The 20,252-nt window shown below is 44.4% G+C and overlaps 1 protein-coding gene across 1 annotated transcript in view; it reads left to right on the top strand.

Moving 5' to 3' along the window:
- LOC146198561 (arylsulfatase B-like) overlaps positions 1-20,252 on the top strand; it is a 70,083-nt gene that overhangs the window by 34,157 nt on the left and 15,674 nt on the right. The window contains exons 3-9 of the mRNA XM_084592615.1: positions 2,883-2,995; positions 4,296-4,406; positions 9,464-9,595; positions 11,257-11,383; positions 14,900-15,193; positions 17,405-17,673; positions 18,261-18,437. Coding sequence (XP_084448741.1) covers positions 2,883-2,995; positions 4,296-4,406; positions 9,464-9,595; positions 11,257-11,383; positions 14,900-15,193; positions 17,405-17,673; positions 18,261-18,437 — 1,223 coding nt within the window. The remainder of the gene's footprint in view (positions 1-2,882; positions 2,996-4,295; positions 4,407-9,463; positions 9,596-11,256; positions 11,384-14,899; positions 15,194-17,404; positions 17,674-18,260; positions 18,438-20,252) is intronic.

Below are 20,252 nucleotides of genomic sequence, written 5' to 3'. Positions count from 1 at the left end.
CATTCATACCATCTTGTTCCTCTAACAGCACTGCTAAACTAGCTTCACTATATAGCTAGGGCTCTAGAGTTAAATGTTGCCAGGGTCAGTTTCCAATGGCGGCCTGTCCAACGGATCCAGGAATTATTAGCACCCCCCGGTGGCGGTCACAGGTCTGACCACCGCCGTGGTCAGTTGCTCCGCAGACGCTGGTGACCGATGGCCGGGTTTTGTAGGACTAATCATGAGAGGTTGTGGCAAATTACTGCACCAGGGTCAACTCCTGTTCTGGTGAGGGAGTGCGTTGCCAGAGGTGTTACCAGCATCAGGTCGCACACCAAACCTGTTTATGCAATTCCATCGACATGCTGACTTTTTTTGTGTGTGTGTGTTGGCCCGGTGGAGAATTGCGCGGCACCAAAATTCGAACCACGGCCCTCCTGCATGCGAGGCGGTAGTTCTACCTCTACGCCACCGCTGCACTCAATGTGCAGATATTGAAATGTCCTCGACAATATTTTTTTTCCAAAAGTAACGAAGATGGCTATTGCGTATGCTAAGTTGTTAATTGCAAATATGTTTTCATTGCATGTGTTATCTGCACCATACGAAGCGTATAAAAACAGGTAGTGGCAGCTTCCTGGGGCACCAATGTATCAGCCGATTGTGGCAGGGGATGCTTCTCACTAATCAGAACAGCCTAGCAAATGAGGCTCACTGCTGCAGCAGGAATTGTGGAAATGTTTATTACAAACTGAATAAGTGTAGAGAACAATGAGTATCAAAGGTCTCCCTGTGAAATATGTTAGCGCCAAAAGGAGACGAACACCAGTATGAGTAGAACAGCACGCTTCGTGGCCGCCTGACTTGTGAATACTCGTCCAAAACTCGTGTTTCTGTTTATTTTAATTTCACAGTAACGCGTTTTAAAGCGACTAACAATACCTACTCCAGCGTGAAGTCGGTTTCGATTAAAAGCCGCATCAGTTGACCTAAAACCTCAGTTCCAAATATAAAGCCGGATTTCTTACTAGTAACTCTCCTTAATTGATTGCATAGCACGTGCCTTTGGTGTTTCAATCCGGTCTAGGTGCTTTGTTAAACCTATCCTCTGACCATCTCAAAATAAGGACTACAGAAACTTATTGGCCGACTTTCTTATTCGCGTCGTTAAAAATAAAAAAAAAAAAACAAAAACAATGTGAATGGGCAAAGCGCCCTCTGCTAGTCAGTTTGCCCATGAAACAAAAATCGCATCACTGTGCATGTAATAATCACTAATATTTTGCTTTTTTTTTTTGCCATATACTTTACTAATACCTGTAAGCATGGAGCTTAAACTGTATAGTAAATGAATAATTACTCACTGACATCCAGCCAAGCGCAGCCATACGGCGACAAAGGAAAGCAATAAAGCTTTCTCAGATGCTTCGTAGTTAAAGTAAAATTCGTCCTTGTCTGGGAACGAAACCGGGATTATCGCCTTTCAAAGGAAGTCGCTCTACCAACTGAGCTAACCAGAACGGGCAGCAGATCAGATGGTAGGGCGAGATCGAATTGATCTATAGCTCGAAGAGAGCATAATTTTCGAATATCGAGGGGAGTCGCTCAAGGTGGAGTTGATTTGTATTAAGGGAGTAAATACTAATTGGCATCCCCCCAAGCGCAGTCATTCGGCTGCAACTTGTAGCCGTATGGCTTCGCTTGGGTAGATGCGAATGAGTAATTGATCCCTTATTACAAATCGATTCGAAAGAGACCGCTTTTCTCCGCCTCTTGTGAAATACTGGCAAAGAAGAACAAGAGTACCGTCTTAGCGGTGGTTGCGCAATCATGCCAGCAGTTCAAAAAACAAAGGATCGCATTGAACAATAGTGAACAGAATGGAAGAAAACCTTCTCTTGTCCAAGTTGACTCCAGTCTGAAACAAAGTCCAACGGAAAGCCAATACAGTTGTGAGATGAGATTTTCTGCGTGACCACTTGCGTCTTTGCTTCAAGATCGTTGCCCATTCTGCGCACGCCGTTTCCCCACAAGCGCTTGTGTTTACCTGCAGTGTGCACAGTTTGTACAGAGACCTTGCTTCTAATGACTTCGTGCGTTTACTTTTTATAGGGGTCCCGACAAACAGGACACTCTTTGGTGACTCCCTCGAGCAGTGTTCGAGCGTGCAGTTCAATACGGGATAGAAAGGAAAGAAACAAGTCTAAACGCTCAGGAGGGTTCAGAAGGCCGTTCCCTTAGTGTCCTCTCCTGATTGGAACCGAGACGTTCCGACCATGCCGGCGTGGCAATCGATGAGACAAGACTCGAACAGTTCAATGCCTTACACGAACTACTCCAGACAGTGCTAACATTCTTAAGGTGTCCGACGCCGAGAGGATACGGGAATTTCGCATCACCAGCATATTTAGGTGTGGTATTCAGTTGTGATTGGTGTTTGTTTCCCCATCTTCTATTGGTTTGTTTGCGATAGACGCTCCGACCAAATGAAAGGTTCAAATTAGGGCCCCTTAATGAGCAACGAAAGAACATGTTGAATCTAAACAAATGTTCATAGTATTGTGACAACAAGCAACAGTTCGTCATTGATGTTTGCCAAAACTTGCAGTTCGAAATACAAAAATGATACGGCTTTAATGTATGTTTCATTTCACTGACACTAGAAAAGCAAGCATGCTACTATAATACGTACGTCGAACTTCGCGATTGAGTCATTTTATAAACTTTTGCGACAGAATTGTCGCACTGTAGATAAAATCAAGATAAGAAATGAGTGCTTTGTATGCAATTATCGTTAGGTTCGTGGAATGAATGAAGCAACATGCCTTACATTGTTTAGCTGTTTATATCGGAGCGCGTTTTTCCCTTCAAATTTAGACTGGAAGTTTATAATCTCGCAGGAACGCAGCACTCAAGTTTTCGTAGTGCCGATCCAGTTGGGCTGGATCCTGACTTGAAGCTGTTGCCGGAGTACCTCAAAGACATGGGCTACTCGACTCACATGGTGGGCAAGGTATGGCACGCTACACCTGCGGGAGGCTATCTAAACAGGGCCAACGAAAAGCACCACTTCGTTTTTTTTTTTTTTTTTTGCTCCTTCAGTTCGTCACACACTGGTTTCTTCTCCTTGCTGTACTTGCACCAGGCATATCGAATTCCGATTTTGATTCATTTTTATTGATGTGCGTATGGTAAAATATCCGTCGCGCATTCGGGAGGTGCGAGGTTCGATTTCTGGTGCCGCCGGGTAGCCATCAGTTTTTCAGTCGGTATAAGATTTGCTCCGTCGTGATGCTCTGCACTTCTGTGGTAAAATGCTTGGGAGAGGGGACATGGACCAAACGTTCACTGGAAATGTTGATGTAACCTCCATTATTTTGGTAATTTTAAAAAAATGCTTGTAAACTTGATCACTTATAACACTCATTGCGCGTTCATAATCTGTCGCGTCATCAGGTTTTGGCGACCGGGATAGCATGTGAAGAGGGGCAAAAAGGAAGTCTGGGCATCCATTGACAAACCCACCGTATTGTAAAACCAGTAGGCTGTTACGTAACCTTGTATGAAAGAGTAAAAAAAACGCGCGAAGCTCGGCTGCAATTACCGACTCCATCTTCACACACTTCCCTACTGCGGGCTTCCATACAAAGACACAGCATGCACCACAGAACATGCTACATACTTGGGTTTAGCCTTGCATCTGCAGCCGCTGATCAGCCAGCAGTATACGTGTCAAGGTCGTCTCACAAATAAAAAAAAAAGATATTGTTAAACAGATATTAGAAAAATTTCGTAACATTGGTTGGGAAAGATACATGGATGGCGTAGTAGAGGCCTCCTATTTAATTCAAGCGACCACCAGTTGCTTTTGAACTTGGGCTAACACCTCACAGGACATGGGCGTTCTACTGTTCCGCTCCCATCGGAATACGGCCACTACGGCCGCGATTTGGTCACTCGACCTCGCGCACGTTTTGTTGTGTTTCGAATTATTTCCTCCAATGAAATCATAGTATGTCAGTGTGTAAAATTCATATATCATCGATGGATTAATGGCGGCTACAGGTTAAACGATTGATTGATTGATTGATTGATTGATTGATTGATTGATTGATTGATTGATTGATTGATTGATTGATTGATTGATTGATTGATTGATTGATTCGTTCATTCATCAATCAATTGGTCTAATAATTTTATTTATTTATTTATTTATTTATTTATTTATTTATTTATTTATTTATTTATTTATTTATTTATTTATTTATTTATTTATTTATTTATTTATTTATTTATTTATTTATTTATTGCAGTGGCACCTGGGATTTAGTAAAGACGAATACAAGCCCACAAGCCGTGGCTTCGACACATTCTACGGAGTTTACAACGGCGAAGTCGATTACTGGACACACTTTAGCCGAGATGTGCGTCGTCATTTTTGTTTTTTACGACAAAAGTGCGTGACTTGATAGATGTTTGGGGAAAATTTTTTAATATATTTCGTGTTCCTGCTTGTACAGTTTCGCAAACCCATTTATTTAGCGCATAAACTAACTCTTAATATGAGTATGCTCTTATGCCGTTGCCTTCAGAAGAAAAAATTGGCCGTAGTGTAGTAATCAAACGTTTTTGTTGTTTTTATGTCGCACTGATATTGGAGTAACCGCGTCATGCGCTGGAAAAGGGCTTAAGGGTACATGACGGGACATTAATACGAATAAAATGCACGCTCTGTATCTTCACAGTAACCGTATTTGTACGTCCTAGTGAAAGCCAACGAACAAAGAAACCGGGGTTGTACTTAATTGAACTCTTTATTGTGTCGGCTTGCGTCGGCATAAGAATTAAGTAACTCGACGGCAACGATAGCAGCAAGCGTGCATAGCGGTCGTCGAACTACTAAATACATTTCTACTCGTCAGAGCTCAATTTAAAGTTCGTGGGCAAACATCTAGAAAAGAACGCCAAAGGTAACTAAAACAATCAGGGACAAAGTGGAAGCTGACACGAGTGGCTGCATTCGTTCGAGACTGATCTCGGTGCATATTGCGCTACAAAGGAAGAGATAAAAAAAAAGCGTCTCGGCGACATTGTTGGCCAAATTTTTAAACGCTCCTCACCTGAGTGAGGATGCCTTAAGAGCGGCTCTTCTTCCTTCAGTCAATTTTTAAACACGCCTTAGCCTTACTGAGGGGCGCTTAGTAAGGCCTTCCTTGGAACGCCCTTCCCCTGGGCACTGCGCTACCTTGAATGCTCCCTTTATTCGCTCCTTCGCCAGAACGCACGCTTCTCTGCACAACAACAAGCTCTGCGATTGCGCTGTAGAGTGTCTCTGGCGGCTCGAGCGAATCCTACTGAGAGTGAAAAACCACGCTGAGCGGACATCCGCTGCGGTTTCTGTTGAGCCTCTCCGTTGTAAACAGTTGCATGTTGCCAAGCCAACAGTGTATCTCTGACAAGCAAAGTACAGCTTTGAAACAAAGTGTGTCAGATAAAAAACGAGAGCACGTAGGAGCGCGCCTCGCAACATAACGTTATAAATGCGCATTTGCCTTGTTTTTACCATTTGAATCATTGTATACCTCAAACATAAGGAGCATTTTTTCGATACCAGACAAATACAAGCGGCTCCTCGCCACTCTGAATACTTCCTTAGGCAAACAGCCGCTAAGGAAGGTTCGAAAATTAGACGCCTCCCTTAAATGTGTCATTGGGTTGAGGAGGCATGGAGGGCTCCTTGTGAAAGGTAAGGAAATAGTGTAAGCCAAGCAGCGCTCTAAAATTCGGCCCTGAGTGTGAACAGAGAGCGAAAAGTCCTTGTGAGCGCTAAAAGCAAGATAATAAGGCTTCATTCCAGCGGCTGTTGGCACGAACAAGTTCGCGAAAATCTAGAGCAGCGCCCTTGGGTTTCTGTAAGGGGGCCTTCCGGTGTGAGGCACAGGGCTCCGTGGTGACAATTGCAGGCATTGTTTTGACTTTCATATGGCATACTCGTTTTGTCACAGGTGAGCGCGGTACCAAATATGGATGCATTGTAGTGCTAGAAAAGCTATGACAAACAATGTCGTCTCTTGTCGCTATTGTTGGCCTCCTACAGTGTGTAGGGTTATCATTTGATCAACTCGGATATGCCCCCGGTGTGGTGCAGGCGACGTCCTTTGGTTTCGCATGTAACTTGGGAGCTTGTGGCTAGAGTATCAAGTGTATCACATGTTCGGCAACGGTTCTTCTCTATAGACACCCTCGTTACCTCGTTATCGATCATGCCTTTACGTCTACTGCGGTGTAAATAACAAAGAGGTCGATCTCCCAAGCTTAACAACGCCTGCCCTTGCATTAAACAAAAATATTATTAAATAAAGCTTGAGGTACTTATTGGCATGATTCGGCTGCTCACAAGCCTAACTTAAACTCACAGCTAATATGAAACGACCACATAGACGACAATAAATCATCAGCTTTGCATAAACTTTGTTTTCTTCGCCATAAACAGAGGTGTGCACGCAGGAAAGGCAAAGTATATGCCTACAATAAACTCATAAAATCAAAACTCAAGTCGAAAATGCCTTCATCATTTCGGACCCCATATGAAATGAATACACCAGAAATAGAAAAATACGGAGAAGCGCAATATGTTTTATATTTACTAAGTGCAAAAGGACAGCTTCCTATCTTTATTAGTGGCACGAAACGATATAAAAAGAGCTCGCTCTTGGGCCAAGTGTTGCACCTTGAAATGTAGCAAAACTATTTTAGTCCGTGTCTAACATCTCTTCTTGTGTACGAAACTTTTGTATGTGCTGTTACCCCCTTTTGCATTTTGCTAAACGATATCAAACCTTTCCGTGTCAATAAGATCGCCCCCCTACCCTTCTTTAATGTAATTATTCTTGACAAACTAGGCATTTCTCCTTCCGCAATGCACTGTTTTCAGAAACACGGAGAACTGGTAATCGCGATCGGGCTTATTACCATACTTTGCGCATGCTAACACATTAAAATTTTCTTTTTTCTTTCCGGAAACAGTTTATGAATAGAATGCGGTAAATGTTTCTTTCTTTGTTCCGAAAACTGTTAACGAATAGAATGCGGTACCTTCCGATTATATCAGTTGATGACTTTGGCAAAGCACTTTGTGACCTATTAGTGCCAAAACACTTATGCGATCCACTAACACTGCTCCTCTGGCAGATTCTAGTTCGCCTACAGTTTTCCTACCCACTCAATCACTATCATCAACCTTACCATATCCGCACCAAGGCAGAAACCTTTCTCATATTTCTTCAATTATACCGGTCCTGTGAAGGCTGCAGACATCAAATCTCTGCCAACCTCCATATCTCATTTTGTCGCCCCGTGCTACGCTTTCCTTCCCTTGAAATCCAGACTGTAATTCTTGGCAACCATTAATTATCGTTAGTTCGCATTACATGTCCTATCCACGTCCATTTCCTCCTCTTAATTTTGAATAGAATGGCATTAAATCGAGTTCTCGCCCATTCAGCAAGCTTCTCTCTCAACGTTACACCAACCTTTTTCCGCCCTTTAACCTTATGCGTGCTCCCTAATTTAGTTTGGACCCTTTTCGTTAGCCTCCACGTTCTTGTCCCATAGTTGAAAACCGGCAAGATGCAGCTTTTATATACTTTACACTTGAGCGATACTGGCAAACTACCACTCATGATATCAGTGCACTATCCAAATGTGATACATCCTGATCTTATTCCTCTAGTTATACACTCTCGTGGTCCGGATCTGCGGTTGCCACAACCTCAGTAGACTTATTCATTTACCACTTATTCCGTCTTCCAAGATATCATTAACTGCTGCACACCTCGGGGGCTGCTGAACGTTTTAATTTTCCGCATAAATAATTTTAAATCCACTGTTCTGCTTAGCTTGCCTAGGTCCTCGACAGTCCTTTGTTCGTCCCTGAGTCAGCAAAGCATGTCATCGCTGAATAGCAGTGTACTGAGGCATCTTTCGTTTGATATAAAAAATTAATAAACAAATTACTTATGAATTCTTATTCCGAACTGCTCCAAATCCTGATCTCTGAACACTTCCTGGGAGCAAGGGGTTAATCTCGACGGAGAGACCGTGTCTCCTGGCTAACATCTAGGCTAGCGCTGGCGACGATTCACACTCAGCTTAGCACCTAAGAAAATAGAATCAACAGGAAGTCACCGTAGCTCAGTTGGCTGAGAACCCGGCGCGAAATATTCGCCGATGGCATGTCATTGTTTGTTTTTCTTTTTTTCATCAACTTTTTAATCGATTATCCACACGGTTACATTGTTGTGTGGCATTCATAAAAAAAAAAGAAAAAAAAAAGCTATGCTTGGTGTCAACGGCTGTTGGCTCCCTTTGTATCTCATATCGATCCCCTCATCTCTCCTAGATGTTTTTGCTGATTATCCTTCGTTATTGTAATTTTATTCCGGTTTTTATGAAGGACTCTAGTTGTTGTGCAGCCACTAGAGATATGTTCCTTGTACTTTCAAATATGCTCATCTATACAAACGTACACCCTGGTTCCGCGATGCCTGCATGAGGGCTGAGGTTTCGATTTAGTCAAACGTTTTCTCTTGATCCAGCAGTCTAAAACATACTGCTATGCGGGTCGCATTGAAGGAAATTCAACCTTCGCGGGTCAGGAGCCAGAAAATAACAAAAATAATAATTGAAAATATAAGAACATATAGCAATAAACTAAATAAAAATCCACCACAATTCTTCATTACCAGTCATAAAAATGGCACGCGCTTCATTTTTTCTAAACTTCGGATGAGTGCCACTTCAGGATGGCTAGAAGAGAGCTACTGATAGGGTACTCCAGTTAAACACCCGCAGTCATTTATCCTCGAAAGAGAAAAATGTTGACTTGGAAATGAAATAGAGGACGGGTAGTTTGTCTTATGTTTTGCTCTTGTAGGGAGTTGAGGTCCGTCTAAAGTTCAAGCAGATCGAGAGGCCCTGTGCCTCCTTTCATTTCTGAAAAGAACGTGTACCGCCTGAGGGAGAGGACTCAAAGTTTAGCTCCGCGACTAGTGAAGCTGGCTCGGACTTTCGGAACGAAAGCTGAAATTTTTGGTCCTGGAGAGCCGGATTACGTTGCACAACGCGGGTCCACGTGTTTGAGAACCCTGTTTAAAATATGTTCATGTCATATCTTAGGATTTGCTACAAGTAGTATCATCCTCTCGAGCAGTATCATCCTCTAGATGATACTGCTTCTATTACCCGTTGTAGAGTAGCCCTTACGAAAGCCGGCCTAGCCCTTTTTGGATCTAGCTCTAAAGTTATCACAACTTCGTAAGCGATTACCTGGCCGTGTTGGCAGTTCCTTCCTCGAGCATGCCTCAAGCATACACCTCGGAAGGCGACGCTCCTCACAAGCTAAACCCTTATCGCGCACTAGTACCTGTAAGTGACTGTGCTTTTTGTTTATTATTATCATTTACCCTTATTCTCTTTTCAGCCTTCCTTAGACCTTTCCGGACATGCCCTCAAAGGAAACCGGCGGCCGTTGCTTGAGGAAATGGGGCGATATCTAACAACGCTGTTCGTGAAAGAAGCGGCATCAGTAATTGAAAGGCAGAGCAGCAACAAGGTGAGACGAGCTTTCCTCTCGGTCAGCCTTCAGCTGTACAGCACGAAGCGTGGAAGGAAAGTACTGCAGCAGTGAGAACGGCATAAACATGCCCAGGTTTCTGCAATACCATTTGTAATTCTGAGGTAACCATGAGATATTGTAAGGTACTGTTACAAGCAAGATGATGGGAATGCTTTAACTTTCTTACACTGTAAAAAAAAAAAAATTGAGATATTGCATTTCACCCTGGGCCTGCACCAGCGTAGTTAAACTTGCCACAGAAACCCGATGGGGTGCCAAAAATTTCAAGCTTTCCTACGGTGGATCTGGGATATATTGATTATTATATAGCAGCATTCTGATGTGTTAAAAATTTAGGTTCCTAAATAGCGTCCGAGAATTTGTACGAAGGACCGGCATTGTTCTTCACGTGAACTTGACATACTTTTTCGGGCGATACGTTTACATAGGATTAACTATACTCCGGATTAAATGCTGTCGGTTTTGTACATGTTTCTAACCAAAAACTAACGTTCATCAGCTAATCGTCGTGACTCTTATTCATTGAGTTGAGGCTGCTCTCTATCACCTTCTATAGCTCATGTGTGCTCATGCGATTAGGGAGGCGTTTTTTGTTCAGGCTTCCGCCCCCGCTACTCTAGCAACGCACGCATGGCTCGAGGCCATTCGACAGCTCTACGCTCGCTGCTAGAGAGAGTTTTGGAGAGTATTGCTCCTCCATCCATCCCCATTAGAATTAGGAATACGCGTAAGCGTCGCAATAAGAAAGAAAGTAATAGCGCTTTTAACACCGCCTTTTCATTACGTGAATTCTTGGCACTGAGAGACTGTAGCATGTAATTTCCCAGAGTGGTGAATGCTTTAGTTGGTTTGGTTTTGGGGGAACGGAAGGTGTAGTATCTGTCTCACTTCTCGCTGGGCACCTACAATTGCAATTCGCGGCGTGTAATTGGAGGAGACAGACATGTCGGTTCGAATCCCCTATCGAAAGCTAGCCTCTAACCTGACCAGAGGGGCTTGTTTTAGCTACTCCTTCCATCTCCTAAGGCGGGATATTTAAACAGCTAGGGAGGCACTGAAAATGTAACTATTTTTTTATTTATTGAGTGCTTTAAACGATGCATTTCTCTCTTTTTTTGGATGATAGTCACTTGGTTTACAAGAAATGCAAAGATACACTTCATTACTGATAAAATATTTTATTCCATCAAAGCTCAATGTTCGCTTTGCTTTTAAATGCTACCAAGAAATGCAACACATTCAAAAGGTATTAGTTCGATGAAGTAATTTCCAACAATTTAGAAACATTGTGTACCTTGACTAATTCAATCACATTGTTTTCCTGCTCCTTGTGGAGTGCGGGGTTAAAAAATCTTTGTTCAGTCTGCTCAGTTGTGTTAACGAGCATCGCATATGCAGTGAAAGCTATAAGACCACAAATTATCTCCTAATTTTCTATTCATTTTTTTATTGTCTGTGTCTAGAAAGCACCTTGTATTTCTGAAGCAACGTGACAAATACCCTTCTATTCGGCGATGGACATTTCATGAATATCCTATAATGCATAAAGGGCCATTGCGTGTAATTTACATGTAAATGGTTATGAGCGCTATGACCTGAAAATAGCTGTTCAGAAGAAGTCCTGCTTTCGCTCGCAGCCCTTCTTCCTCTACTTCGCGCCGACCGCCGTCCATTGCGGAGGTCTGAACGGTTCACTCCAGGCGCCGAAGGAGTACGTAGCCAAGTACTCCTACCTGGGTGACTACGACAGGCAGATATTTGCCGGTATGTTTCTCTCGCGCATGTTCGCCGCAAGAACAACGCAATGCATCCCTAGCTGATTATGAGATACTCTTAGCGAATTACGTATTTGGCCTCGTATCAAAGTTCAAGACCAATACTGATGCTTTCTCTCCTCTTTCTAGTCACATCCTCAGGTTACTGTACCGTATGTTCCGCAGTGTCCCTTCGTTAACTTTCCAGCACACACAAAGCCTGAGCGATAAAGTTTCGTTTACATAAGGTGCCGCATAATAAAACTTGAGCATTCTAAAGTTGTGCAGCACCTGGCTCAATGCTTCCTAAGCTTCGCCGCTGACGTAAAAAATAGCTGTGACACGTACACGAAGTTATTTTTGTTTGGCACACAGCACACTCAATGTCCTCTTTTAGGATTTTTTTTTTTTTTATGAATGCCTGCTTTCGTGTTTCCTGCGTCGAGGTACGCGCGTGCTCCGCTTTATCCTCTGCGTTCTACCTTCTTTACCTTAGTGATCATGTCATCTCCTCTTTACTGCTGCTGTCCTGCTTTATTTTCGCCATTCTGATTTTTTGGGGGATAGCATTGAGTGGCTGGTGCTGAATATGGCAACAAATTTAACTATATTGCGCTTTTATAATGCCACTAATGCATGCAAATTAGGTTATGAATATGTGGTAGAATGTATTCCAAGTGCTCCAGTTTCGCTGATGTTCGCTGTCATTTTGCGCTTCTCTAATTTCGCTGGTGCTAACTGCACCTATTTTTTTTTTTTTTTCAATACGATCTGCTCCCCCTATGTAGCCCCTCAGGCACCACCTTTGCCCGAGGATTGTTTCGTTGGCATTTGCACCACGTTAAAGTTTTTTCACAACCACAGTGGAGTTTTACCATTCATATAGCTCTACATGCGGTGTGCTCAATTTTCAACTTCGCAGTATTTCCCTCCATGCTCCACGGAGTATTTCCCCTTACTGCCGACGCTGTGGCCAAAGTTAAGAAGCAGATGTTATTGTTCTTCAAATTGCGGCACGCCTCTTGTGAGTCTGTTAGGATGTGGAGAGGTCTCCCTGTCCTATATCCTCCTCTTACAGCCAGAGCAATGGCTATCTCTTCTGCTTCTGTTATGTCAGACACCCTGGTCGTGACACTTGCGATGTGTTCCCCTTCGTGGTTTACTACCACCGCTACTGCGTTTCCTTTGTGTGTTTGTGGATATCTAGAGGCGTCTGTGTAGACTGCGTCTTCCCTGTATTCCATGTTTTTTTCTCGTCTTGCTCTGCCTTAGCTGCCCTTCTGCGAGCGTGGAGATTTGGATCCATATTTCGGGGTATGGGTTGTGTGCTTATATTTCTTCGTAGCAGATCCGGTACTGTCACTCGGCTGCTCTGTGGTTCTTCTAGCTTGCGACCTAGTCTTGTCAGGAGCGCTCTTCCGGTCTTCGTACTGCTCAATCTTTTCTCTTGGGCCTTAAGTTGGCTCTCTCTTAATTCTTCAAAGGTGTTGCTGACACCAAGTGGCATGAGTTTCTCGTTGGATGTGTTCACACTAGGGGCAGGATTAGCAGTGCGGCACTCAAGATCCTCAAAGAGGGTGCGCCCTCGGAGGAGACACCAAAGCAAAACATAATCTGGATACCGAGCAACGCGGGAATCAGGGGCAACGAGGGGGCAGACAACCTAGCTCGAGGGATGACCAGCCGAGCGGGAGCGTCGCACACCCCGGAGGACCCCCAGATCAGATGCGGAGAGAGCTATTCAGACCTACTAAACCTATATAAGGGGCTGAGGTTCCACTACTTCCCGCCACACAAACAACTAACCAAGGAAGAAGCCACGGGATGGAGGAGACTACAAACAGGCTCCTTCCCAAACCTACACATACTAAACAAGATTTTTCCAACACAATATAGCGCCAGCTGCCCATGGTGCGGATCAAAACCAACATTATATCACATCACGTGGGAATGCGAGAGAAATCATGCATTTCACAAACAGAAAACACCAAGTGCGGAGCAATGGGAGAGCCGGCTCACCAGCTGCGAGCTAGAGGCCCAGAGGGCACTCATAGCACACGCAAGCGAGGTGGCCCGACTCAGTGGAGCCCTGGACTAGGGTCCCAACCACGGCCAGGGAGGTGACGGACTTCCAGAAGAGGCCTCGACCTCCACCGCTAACAAACTTCCAAAAGACAAATAAAGTTTTCAATCAATCAATCAATCTTCAAATTGCAGCTGCAAAGTGTTCATTTGTGTTCATTTATGTTCGCGAAGTTAGTAGTATGCCCAGATTTTTCTTTTGTTTTCCTGCTACGTTCTCAACCGTGCCTTTTTCTAGGTACTACAGTACCTTTAGATGCATAAATGAAGTTAAGTTCCTCCTTTTACAGCGCAGAAGACGCGAACATCATTTGCTTAAACTCATTCTGCCATGCAAGTACGGAAAGTGCTAGGACAGTACTAATGCTTTCTTGCTACGGTATACAAGCGAGCACAGAGCGGGGTTAGGAACTTCCGCATACCGAATTCAATGCAACAGTAAAATCTTCATGGAAAACTTTTCTCTCTTTTTTTTTTAAGATTACATATATTTTGGCAGGTTAGCAGTGTGCTATGGGCTGCGATAGCGCCATGGATAATGGTCTTAAATCACGGCATGGCTGCTTGAGTTGGTTATCCTCATGTGCATTGAAATATAGCAACATCAATGCGTCCTTTAAAATATGGCCGTCACAACTTCAGCTGAAAAGAAAATATGGTGCATATTACTTTGTATTCTTACTCATGAGTACACAAATAGGTGCATGCTAGAGGTTTCTAGCTACACTATACGCACACCAATTCCCATTTGCATGACGACATAACACCACCTTGTTCCCTATATGTTCTTCTTATTCTATATGTGAAAAAGACCTTTTTTACGTTAAATTTAATTGATCCCAATGTCTCAACCAGCTGCCTGAAAACCTTACTTTGTAATTTAACGAGCTTCTTTGCGCAAAGTACCAAACGAGTTTGAGTGAGGTGGGAGCCCAGTTTTTTTAGAGCGGTGAAGCCGCAAAACCTAGGCAATCACACCATCATGCTGCCAAACTGGTGAATGCTTGTGCACAAGATGCGAACCTCCACTGACAGCTTAGGTTCCTAACACGGGTTTATTCAGCTGACATAATAATGTTAAACTCGAGACAAGCTGGTGGCTTTATCGAGTTCTTTCATACCTCATGGGCGGGCATAGAAAAAGACCTCCCCGTGTGCTGACCTGATTGCTTAGAACCTACAACTCAGATTTACGAGCCTACTGCTGAACTTGAACAGTGAGCTTCAATCTGAACTTCTGCGTTCTTGTGGCCAAAAATGCGCCATTCGCAGTTTTATTTTGTTTGCTTGTTTAACTTTCAAGTCTTTATAGTTCGGTTCACTTTAGCTACTTTTATGCCCGAAGCCCTAATTGAGCTTAGTAGTAGACTCTTTCTCAGATTCTTAGCCGTCTTCAAGGCGGTATTCCTTATACCAGACTACAGACTCGCAACCGGTAATGCAGGCAGCCTTGCAGAGCTGGACAATGCAGTGGGCGCCATCGTAGAGTCGCTGTACAAAACCGGCCTGCTGAACAACACAGTGATTGCGTTCTCGACGGACAATGGCGGCGCGCCGGTCGGTTTCTCGCGCAACACGTCGCCGAACTGGCCACTACGTGGCTCCAAGGGAACCGTGGCAGAGGGCGGCGTACGTGGCCCTGGCTTCCTCTGGACGCCTCGGCTGGCCACGCGCACCAAGGCCACTACGCAGCTCTTCCACATAACCGACTGGCTGCCCACTTTCTACGCGGCCGCCGGTGGGCAGAACTCACATGCAAATTTCGGACTGTGTTATGTTATCTGGCTATACCAGTAATTTTAGCTTAGAGTAAGCCCGTTGGGTCCTGCCCGTTGGGTTAAGGCGCCTGACTATTCAGTCATGGAACCCGCGTTCAAACCCAGGTGCGGCGACTACACTGTGATGCCGACGGAACGCTACGAGCCCGTGTACTGCTCCATATTAGCGCACGTGAAAGAGACTAGATGGTCTAAATTATCCGGAGACGTTCACTACGGCGTCTCTCATAGCTGTATTGTTTTGGTGCATTAAAGCTCACGAACCAGCAAGCTTGCTGATACAGTATGTTACCTCTCCGCAGTGAATACACGTAATATGAAGAGGAGATGAACTCCTGAAGAATCTTACCAGCTTTCAAGAGTAGTTACGACTTCCCCTCGCCGGTATATTCAAGTTGACGAGGGAAGGCAGCCATTAATTACAAGGCATGGCAACTCATAATGATAGAAATTTATGCACAAATCGAAAAGCAAATAGTTATAATACGCAAATGTGCTAAAATAGGACCACTGCGTATAATAGGCGGAACGCAGAAACACGCTGTGTTAAGAACACGATATAAAACAGTTGAGCACTCATAACTAGCAGCAACATGTATTCTATCAGTATATTGATAACAAGTCATTTATACATATGACAATTAATCCCACCGCGATGGCTCAGTGTTTAAGACCCAGACCCGAGCTCGACCCCAAGCGCAGCGGCCGCGTTTCTATGGAGGCGAAACACAAGGCGCCCATGTACCCTGCGACGTCAGTGCAAGAGAATGCAACACGATCAGGGATCTACGGTGTCCCTCAAAGCCTGAATCATTTTTGAACGTTGAACTTGATAAACTAATCTGTAAACCAAGCATAGGATGATTAAAGCTTATTATGAGAAATTACAGAAGCAAACTGAAGGAAACTAGGAAGGTCTGTATACAATGAGAGTAAGAGCGTACGACTACCAGATTACAAAAAACTGGACGCAGTTTAGTTTTAGCTCATTAATATCTGTAATCATAAGTGTCGAAAAATTTTATTCTAGCGTCAGCAACTTGTCTCTCTGGAACAAATAATATGACAGCAAAGAAAACGAAATTCAATTATAGTTCGCATCCATATTGCTGTATGTGCCTAATACGGTTGCCGGTTAGGTTTAATAGTAAACTGTTCTGTAACTAGTGATAAACTGTGCCTTATCCTGCGCCACAGAAAGTTTATCTACTCTCGGAGGCAGCATTCCCTGGATATGCATAGCCAAGGTGTACGGAGGCGGAGCATCCCTCAGAGCGTTGTTATACACAAAGTAGTTCAGGCATATTTGGCTTCAGTTAGGGTTTAGGTTTCACTTCTGCCTTTATGTTGCATTGATAGTTTCGAGCCGCCAACTACACATTAATTCATTTCTTAACGACGCTGAAGGCCTTTGTGAAGCACTTTGCGGCCAATTACTAACCCACTCAACTTACGTTGTCAAAATAAGCTCATTGCAAAAGCGTTCAGAAATCGGTAAGCACGTATGCATCGCAGGATACCCGGAAGGCACCGCGGCCATCGGCATGCATGTGGCGTATTGTATTGATGTTCAAATTCTTCTTACAAGCGCCTTCCTAGGTTAGTATAGTAGTATATTCTTCGCTTATGATAACGTGGATAATTCTGTAATGGCGCATTGATCCAGATCATGATCCGCGAAAATTCTGGAATAACTACATTCTTCAGCGCCGTGAATTGATGCGTGTTGACTCTGTAGCTTTCCCTACGTCGCCCCAGAAAGCTGTATCCGAGCGTAACTAGGTTTGCCTTAGCAGTATAGTCCCTAAGCTAAACAAACGAATAGTATACCTTCAGAACAATCCGTATAACATACAAAGAGTTGGTTCTGGAGCTACAATTATTACTATCGGTATCTGAGCTCAAAACAGGTTTTGTGAACACCAGGCGCAACAAACTATCTATTCATCACATAGTATTCTATATGGTGGAAGTTTTAATGAACAAATGGCCCGAAAGACACCACAAAAGCAAATGCGTAGGAAATTGTACTAGCTACCCCAAGCCTTACCACTCGTTAGTCAGCAATGTAAACTCTAACGTATTCTTTTACGAATTCTGGCCTACGACTTCTGGCCTATCATTTCATCTTCAATATACTGCTAGCGGCATAACAGATAGTTTCCCTACAGGGGGCAACATGAAGAACCTTCCCCAGATCGACGGCGTGAACCAGTGGGAGTCGCTGACCCAGGGTGCTCCTTGGCCTCGCAAGGAAGTGCTGTATAATATCGACCCGATATGGGGCCAGTCTGCTATCCGAGGCGAGCGTTTCAAGATCATGGAGGACCGCAACAACACTGTTTTCCCCAATTACGAGTGGTACGACCCCGTCGGCGCCGTGGCCCCCGACCACTGGAACACGCTGCACGAAGCACGGCAGGCCTGCCTTACTGCCCAGGTGCGCCCCGCTGTCCACGCGCTTTCCCTACACTTCGCTCTCGATTTACGCTCTTTCACGAGATTCAGCTTACTGAAAGGATATGCTGAATAAAACTTTCCCAATGTTTATAAGCGTGTCTCGAAGTCATTTTACGGCGTTCACTTTTTAAAATATATAAGAGGAAATCTGAGAACAAACCAGGAAACTGTAGTGTGCTGTGCTGTATTCTGAAAACTCAAACTTTCTTTAGCTATGCTGGTAAATTGAAGAATTTTATTCTTAAAGGACTGTCAAGTTTTGGCTGTTTTCTTCGTTTCAATTAAAGTAGCGGTGAAATGCTTGCGATTGCTGTATTTTATCTGGGCGCGAAAAGCGTAGCGCGGGACGTCGCCTTCGGCGCGCTCAGCCAAACAAACACATCGTACCACTACTCTGCTGGCGCGGTAGCGTAGCAACCCGCGCGCCTCCAACATCGTTGGCGGCGCCGCGCAGCTGGCTTGCGGACGCTAACGGCGACGTCATCTCTCTGAGCTATAACGCCCTAAGAGAACACGCAAACACGATATAATATCAATACATCGACTTGGTTATGCAACCTCGCGCAGGTCTTGTCGTGCTTCCATGGAAAGACCCTGGAGACGCCGAAAGAACTGCCAGATGCTGTGTTGACTGAAATTCTGATTCAAGGAGGACGCTATTGCAACCCTTCCTCAGGACCTTGCATGTACGACCTTGATAACGATCCCTCTGAGAGGGTCAACATCTACCGTCCTGACCACCCTGTACGTAATCATTTGATGACGTAATCTAGAACAGATGCCTCATCTATCCGAGTATGCATCCCTTTCAGTTGTGCCTTAGGCGGGATTTCAAGCCATTTTGCGATGCGCATGGCTTTTGAAGAACAATAAGACGCCATTGTAACAAGCTAAGAATAGCTCAGAGACGCGCACGGCTAGAGGATACTGGTAAAGTCCATTCATTGCCTGTAATATTTCCAAATGCGCGCAACCCTAATATCACAGCACGCTCCTAACAGGTAAAAGATTATCAGATTTAGAACCACGTTGCATGTTTTTCCCGCTCGCATTAAAGGTTCCCGCCAACGGTTAAGGTGCGCGTGTCTTCACAGGTGCACTGTGAAATGGAAAAATCAATTTAGGTGTTTTATTTACGTCCGTTTTTAAGCGCCGCGCTTCTCTCTAGTAGCACACCCGCTTTTTCCCGAGTTACTACGACACGCATAATTGCTGGTGGCTTCAAAATACATCGGCATTGTAATCTCTCACACGTGCAACTTCTGCTCTAAATGTACCTGCTATTTTCTTTTTTCTAACAACGGGACGCCTTCATAGGCGCTGCAGTGTGCAGTTAGAACGCTATTGGAAAAACTTTTGCATAGATGTGGTTCTATGAGCCGCGTCCAAACCTGTAACTCTCTCAAGCGATAAAGCAGCGCCACCGCATCTAGCTTAGGTCACAGATTGGATTTCGTCGTTTACATGGACCCGACAGGAGCGGGTTGAGTTGAGTTATCGGGTAGACAACCGGTTACAGGGTTCATGTAAACGCTGTCGGGTTTTGTCGAGAAGTCGAGGAGTCGAGGAGTCGAGTCAACTCCGGCGCAGGGGTGCCGCGACGTCACAAATTTTGAGAGATGGCACGGGCTTGAGGGAGATTTTTTGAGGGCTATTTGCTACTTTTATCTTGACCTGTATCCGACAATAGCCAGTGTTGATAACCAGTAGAAGAAAAAACTCCTGGCAAGTAAACGACGATGTGCATACGTCGAGAGCCGCCTGTTGCAGAGCAGAGCAGGATGCCAAGCAACAGCACCTGAAACAGATGCTGGAAGTTGGCTGCCGCCAGCATGTAGAGGGGGCTGAGAAGCAATAACGGTTATACAGCAGATGCGCGAAGCCGCACAGCAAAGGAGGCGCTCCCGCAACACATCAGAGTAATGCATTGCTAGACTCGACAAAACATGCATGAAGCTATCATATGCTGTAAGGGCCAAAGACACTTTGCGAAACACTAAATGCAAGACGATTCGGAGTGCGTTGCAAATTGTGTATTAGAAACTAACGGATGTGATCCACGTCGGACCCCACGCTTATACAAGATTAAAACGAGGAGATGGTAATATTGTGTGACTGCGCTCACAAAGAGTTACGTCGTGAGTATTATGATGAATGTTTCAAATTTGTTGTGCAACCAGCGAGCTGCTTTCTGCACCATATTTTTCTCCGTTTCTTCAAACTGGCCTCTCAGATACATCAGGCATCGTAACAGCTCGCAATACACAGAAGTTAGCTCTGGCAACGACACAAGGGCTTACGCTACCACTACAATACGTTTAGTACAGCTCATGTATTTGTAGTGGAGGGAACGTTATACTGCAGCTGCTATATTTTATAATTTCCAATCGGGTGGCATGGAGATGGGACACAATACTCTGGAAGGGAATATCCAGTGACCATGCAACGCTATGTTATGCTCCAGGCAAGTGAGTGGCACCTCAATAATAAATGTCTCGGCACCCTTCAGTGAAAATAAATTGTGAAGTCGGTAAATTATGGCACCAGTGTGTGTGTGTG

This window comes from Amblyomma maculatum, chromosome 2 (genome assembly GCF_055883805.1).
Source record: "Amblyomma maculatum isolate TAMU_Amacu chromosome 2, ASM5588380v1, whole genome shotgun sequence".
Lineage (NCBI taxonomy): Eukaryota > Metazoa > Arthropoda > Arachnida > Ixodida > Ixodidae > Amblyomma > Amblyomma maculatum.
The sequence above is the reverse complement of the archived record's forward strand: the minus strand, read 5'-3'. Positions and strand labels throughout refer to the sequence as shown.